General features: G+C 46.2%; 1 protein-coding gene across 1 annotated transcript; it reads left to right on the forward strand.

Annotated features, from left to right (window-relative positions):
* The first annotated feature begins 273 nt into the window (after nucleotides 1–273).
* Nucleotides 274–5,212, forward strand: kcna7 (potassium voltage-gated channel, shaker-related subfamily, member 7). The gene is made up of 3 exons (XM_086132665.1): nucleotides 274–474; nucleotides 959–1,624; nucleotides 3,887–5,212. Exons 2-3 carry the CDS (start codon nucleotides 968–970, stop codon nucleotides 4,739–4,741), a joined length of 1,512 nt encoding a protein of 503 aa, XP_085988791.1. The 5' UTR covers nucleotides 274–474; nucleotides 959–967; the 3' UTR covers nucleotides 4,742–5,212.
* The last annotated feature ends 1,049 nt before the right edge of the window (nucleotides 5,213–6,261 follow it).

The raw sequence follows: 6,261 nt of genomic DNA on the forward strand, positions 1-6,261 counted from the left end.
AAAAATATTGTGATTTCTGAATCACATTTCTATGCAGTGTGTCTATCACAGTTCATGTGCGGTGTGTTTAAGGTCATGTTCTGGGGATCTAAGGGGAAGGCGGAGGTCTCCAGGGGCAAAGCGCCAGCGGCGGTGTTGGCCTTTGGAGAAGCTGCAAGATTAAATTTCGGCCTTACAGCATTTCCTGATGAGTGTAGAGGGAGAGAAAGTGAGAGGGTGAGCAAGTGAGTGTGGGGGCAGACCATCAAGTGATCCACAATCATGCTGAACGATCGCAGATTAACACCAGGTAACTCTGACCTCCCCCCACCAAACTCACTGTCGGACTGCGAAGAGGAGCAGAGTGGAGCTCATCAGAATGTTTGAGGGGATGGTTGAGCCCCACAAGAAGGACGGGTGAGATGTGAGGGCACCCTGAGCGGGCAGCGGTCATGGGGGTGACACTCATCAGTTGAATTCACAGGAATCACCAAGGTAAGACTAATTTTCTGCAATTTAATGATGATGTATCATTTTAAAAAGAGTGCAGATGCCACAAGATATTGGCAAAGCACTACTTTTGTCTTAGGAAACTCATCAACTCACTTCAACAAGATTACTTGTCACCAAGAGTTTGGTACTAGTTTTGAATGAATAAAATTCCTCAACTCACTTGCACATAGTTCCTTGGCACAAAAATACCACCAAAGTAATATTTTCTATTTATTTTTTTTCCCAGCAAATATTGGAGAACACCCGCAAAAAGTCGGCTAATAGATAAATCATCACATACTGAATTATGAAGATGTCGGAGTTCACTGCACAGTATACAATTATTTGGTTTCACACCCTAATTGCTCGCTGATGCACACCATATAAATACAATGTGACTCGTGACAAAAATTTGCCTGACAACCCTGGTTGTAAGGATCAAACAGGTGGATTTTGAGTGTTTCAAAGTACTCTTGTTGTGATTCAGGGTTGAGGAATGGCGAGCCCAGACAAGCGTTCCTCAGAGGACGAGGATAAGAGGGCCAAAGATGAGCACAACCGGCAGGAGAAGGCATGCGCAAAGGTGGTGGTGCTGCCCCCTGGTGGTAAGACCAAGCGGGACAAGCGGCGTCCATCGCGCAGGAGCGGCTGGGCGCTGACCAAACGTTTGGCCATCAACGTGTCGGGCATGCGTTATGAGACCCAGTTGCGCACCGTTGCCCAGTTTCCCAAGTCCCTACTGGGAGACCCCCGTAAACGGTTGCGCTACTTTGACCCTGTACGAAACGAGATCTTCTTCGACCGCAGCAGGGTGTGCTTCGAGGCCATTCTGTACTTTTACCAGTCGGGCGGTAGACTGCGGCGGCCCGCCAATGTGCCGCTGGACGTGTTCCTCGAGGAGCTTATCTTCTACCAGCTCGGCGAAGACATCGTGGACCGTTTTAAGGAGGATGAGGGCTTCCCTAAGGAGGAGGAGCAAGCTCTGCCCAGTGGGAAGCTGCGGCGCCGCCTTTGGATGCTCTTCGAGTACCCCGAGTCATCCAGCGCTGCCCGCATCATCGCCATCATCAGCATCCTGGTCATCGTCGTCTCCATCCTCATCTTCTGCCTGGAAACCCTGCCCGAGTTCAGGAACGAGAGAGAGCAGAGGGAGGTACGTGGTAACACATTCACAATTCATAATTCAAGTTTTTTTAATGCTCCCAAACTGTTCTCAGGTGCAAATTTCCCCAGTGTGGGACGAATAAAGGTTATCTTATCTTAGCTAAAAAAACGACATGAAGCTTAGTTCATGTTCTGTTAGGTAACTGTAATGTCTTTGAGTGTTTTACAGTTACAGATTGTCACAGTTGTTGAATCCATATTCATCTTTGGATCTCCTTTCATTGCTTCAGGAAGTAGCAGCTACACTTTGCATCATGGCATAGTGGAAAGCTGGCAAGAAGTTGCGAACTGGTCCTGGTGGTGGTGATCAATCTAGGCTGTGGTCTACTGTGGACCAGGATAGTCATTCATAAAAGCCTCTGAATTGTTGGTAAAATTATAGAGCCAGGAGCTGTGTCCTGAGCTGTGATTGACAGACGCTGAATCCAAGTTGTAGTATACCCCAAGGCTAACTGGGATAGAGTCCATCTTTGTCCCATTGACTGGCGACCAATCCAGGGTGTGATCCCAAACTCCGCTGGGATAGACTGCAAGGTTCATGGAACTCCACATGTTGGTAGCGTCCTCTCCCGTGATGGACAAGCAAACAGTCGTGGTTGCAGTCAGCCCTAAAGTCCACAGGGATAGATTCCAGTTTCTCAGTGAACCCGCACGGCATAGTTGGTATGGTGACAGGTGGCCTCTTTGCAGGGAAAAACTGTGTAGGAGCGACATTTTTGCGTGATTAGGATCGGCAACGACAACAGTGAGTCAAGCTCAATTCCAAGAAGATGGCGTGTGAAAGGGCAATGAGGGAAATCGGCAAGGTCTTTCCTTCCCTTGAGTATCCAGGAAGCAGACTGAACGAGTCCTGATAGCAGAGTCCGGATGGGAGAGCACATTTAGATGGAGACGATATTCCAGAAGTCGAGGTAGAGCACAAAGTGCATAGTGGCAAGAAAAACAGATGAGGCGCTCTCGTGTTACCCCTCTGAGATGCAGACCCCTAAATATAGAGGACGGCTAAGCCATCCAGATATGATGATGTGTATTAATAAACTTGTATACACTGAAAACAGCACTGTGATGACATGACGGCCACAGAAGCAAATCAGGCTACGGGGGTTAGTTTTGGATTAGGTGCCAGATTGTGTTTGGTTTCAGAATTTGATTTAGATAAAGGTACGGTTGGAGTTGAGGTTTGATTTGAGAGTTGGGTTTCGGATTTTCATTTGGTTCAGGATTAGAGTTTTAGGTATGAGGGTTCTGGGTCCGATTTGGACGAGGATTCGGGTTTTGGTTAGAGTTCCAGGTTCGGATTTTGATTTGGATTTAGGCTTGATTGTGGAGTTAGCTGGAGGACTACGACAATCGTGCCACTTACCAGCTTGCCCTTCCCTCACAATTAACAGCCACTAGGGGGCGCAGGGGGACATATTTGCATGTTTTATGATTGCTACCATATTAAGTTTCTTCATTCATTTTCTAGCGGTTATCCTAGTTAGCATGGCAATGTGGATGAGTTAAATAGTCTGGGTCATGAGTGAAGAACATATAAAAAGCAGGGAGATGACTGTGACGTGATGAGTGCTAGGGTGCGGAATGTAGTGCTACATCCAAGTCTGATGAAATCCCACTTAGCCAAGCCCAGGCCAGCCCAGAATGTTTGACATTTTCCTTGTGTCATATGCGAAGATGAATGCCGATTTAAAAAAAAAAAAAGTGGAAGTCCGGAAAGTCATGACTGACAAAGCAAAGTGTGAAATCCACAGAAATACAACAAGTCGAGCGGTGCGCATAACCAGAAAAAGAACTCGATCCATCTTATTATTGCCAAGTCCTGTCAAGTTCCCAGAAAGCGAGTTAGTGTCAGTGTGAAACTCAAGTCCATCTTTCTAAATATAGACCTGGAAATTAAAGTCCGGGTGGAAAATGAACGCGCACCAAGTGAAAGCGGAGGAGCGCTAGATGTTAACGTCGATGTCAAATTCTCCTAATGTGCTAAGGAACCACCATCCTTGTTTTATGTTCGATAACCACGCCGCCATGTTGATACGCGACAGTGACCAACAAACGGACGTGTGTTTAACTAGCAAAGTGCACTATCGTACCCCATAAAAAGGGTGTCGAAAAGAGCGACAGGTTGGATATTCTGGCACGTTTGACACTGGTCATGTTGTAAACGAGGAAGATTACAAACTTACCTATTACTTGCACATAACTAATTGACTTCCCGGTACTCCAACCTCTGAAAGAAGTCTTTGTCTTTCAGAGGTTCAGCAGCGTTTCTCACCCAAGTCTCAACAACGAGACACTCCCAACCTCGACGGTCTTCACGCCCTCCGAGGACCCCTTCTTCATCGTTGAGACCATCTGCATCTGCTGGTTCTCTTTCGAGCTGATTATGCGCTTCAGCTGCTCCCCCAGCAAGATGCACTTCTTCAAGGACGTCATGAACACTATCGACTTCTTGGCCATCATTCCCTACTTTGTCACGCTGGGCACGGAGCTGGCCGGGGACAAAGGGGCACAGCCCTCGGTTTCACTAGCCCTCATCCGGGTCATCCGGCTAGTGAGGGTCTTCAGGATCTTCAAGTTGTCACGACACTCCAAAGGACTCCAGATCCTGGGTCAGACGCTGAAGGCCAGCCTGCGAGAACTCGCCCTGCTCATCTTCTTCCTCTTCATCGGCGTCATCCTCTTCTCTAGCGCCGTCTATTTCGCCGAGGTGGACCGCCCGGAAACGGCCTTCACCAGCATCCCCGAGGCCTTCTGGTGGGCCGTGGTGTCCATGACGACAGTGGGCTATGGCGACATGTACCCGGAGACGGTCGGCGGCAAGTTGGTGGGCTCCATGTGCGCCATTGCCGGCGTGCTCACCATTTCGTTACCCGTGCCGGTTATCGTGTCCAACTTCAGCTATTTCTACCACCGCGAGATGGAGCGGGACGACACAACCGAGTATAAACACGTGTCCACGTCTCTCTGGGAGGACGATGATGAAGATGATGAGGACGAGATGGATGAAGAGCCTGAGGACACACTTTACAGAAGGAACAGCAAATCAAATGGAGATCTTGGTGGAGTGAACAGTCTCCTCAGAGAACCTCTGGTCACTCAGGTGTGAAGGAACCACAGAAGGGAGTTTGTAATCGTAGCAGGGATGGAAAATCTAAAGGATACACAGCGAGAGGGAACCCGCAGTCAACCTGATGAATGCAAAATAACATCGGTTTAAAGACAGCACGTCATTGAACTCGGTGACATAGTTTACGATTTTGAAGTTGGCAACAAATGTTTTTTCTGTGAAAATGTCACAACGGCTCAATAACATTCTGCATGAGCGGCATGTGTGATTCAGCAAAGTTGACGGGAAATGAAAACCATCCCAGATACAAGCAGGCCCCGGGGAGAACGATAGGGTCTTCAGAATCCTTCAAGAACTTCCTCCTGTCACTTTAAGATGGTGAATATCAATTTAAAAGCAACACCGCAAATCACACCGATGAATTTTCTGTCAAGTTAACTTAAATGAATGAATGTCTGAATGTCCCGGTGTAGAGTAACAAGTCCAAACAATTGCATGACCTTTAGTGTCAATAAATCTCTTTGCACAAGTACGCCCGTTGACTTTGTGACTCGAGGAGAATGTGCCGCAGTCCCTTTTTTTATGCACCACGTATATACATATGAATGCTTTTGTGAGCGTTAAGATTTACAGAGGTGAAAAAAAAAAAAAAAAAAAAAAAGAGACATCACAATATAAGCCTCATGTGTTGCCATTCCACCTCGAGGGGTCACAGTTGGACCAGCCTGGTCCAACTGCTGCTTTTCATTTACAAAGCGGTGACATCAAGAAACATCAATGTCCTTCTTGAAATAATCATCATGCTAATGGATGCCACATGGTTGTTTGATTTGCTTTGTTTTGACGCAAAAAGTCACAATTGATGCTTCTGGGCCAAGACTCCCATTTGGGACAATTCATTAGGAACACACGACTTTTGATTAACACTGATTTAAAAATATGTTTATTTTTGTGATTGCGAAACACCAGCTGCGACATAATCTTCTGGTGACCCGAATTAGCCACAGGAGAGGCCGAAATATGAATACAGGATTTCCTTAGATTAATTTTTCATATCCCCACACACACATGTATAATTGATCAAACTGTCTGTAAATGTTAGTCAGTTCCAACCAGAAGAGAGTGTCTGGTTCTGGAATGCCACACAGAGAGGAAAGCTGGCAACATTTGCTGGGGCTCAATTAGGCTTTGATGTTTAAAAAATATATACATATACACATATATATAAATCTGAAGATTTGGGAATACATGATTGTGTAAAACAGATCTAGTAAAATTGATGATGTTCTCGGTGTCATATGAATCAAATAAATTTTCTGGCATTGCACTAAATCAACTGTACAGAAGGCTCTGACAGAAACAGCTCCATAGATAGTTCTACAGACAAAAGATGATTAATTGAATAGTTCTCATGGTGCGGAGAGGGAGTCAAATGCGGGTGGTGTAATTATTACCAGTGTCAGCAGAGGTCACTGTTGCTAAGCATTAACGAAGTACAGGCGAGACCGTCAAAGTATATATTACGTCTGTGCTCATATTTCATATTTGAGCAATCTATT

This window comes from Hippocampus guttulatus, chromosome 16 (assembly GCF_054856545.1).
Source record: "Hippocampus guttulatus isolate MCC_2025c chromosome 16, RoL_Hgut_1.0, whole genome shotgun sequence".
Classification (NCBI taxonomy): domain Eukaryota; kingdom Metazoa; phylum Chordata; class Actinopteri; order Syngnathiformes; family Syngnathidae; genus Hippocampus; species Hippocampus guttulatus.

Coding starts and splice junctions, on each gene's coding strand:
- kcna7 (XM_086132665.1), top strand. CDS start 968: ATGGCGAGCCCAGACAAGCGTTCCTCAGAGGACGAGGATAAGAGGGCC. Junction 1,625..3,886: donor ACGAGAGAGAGCAGAGGGAG/GTACGTGGTAAC, acceptor TTTGTCTTTCAG/AGGTTCAGCAGCGTTTCTCA.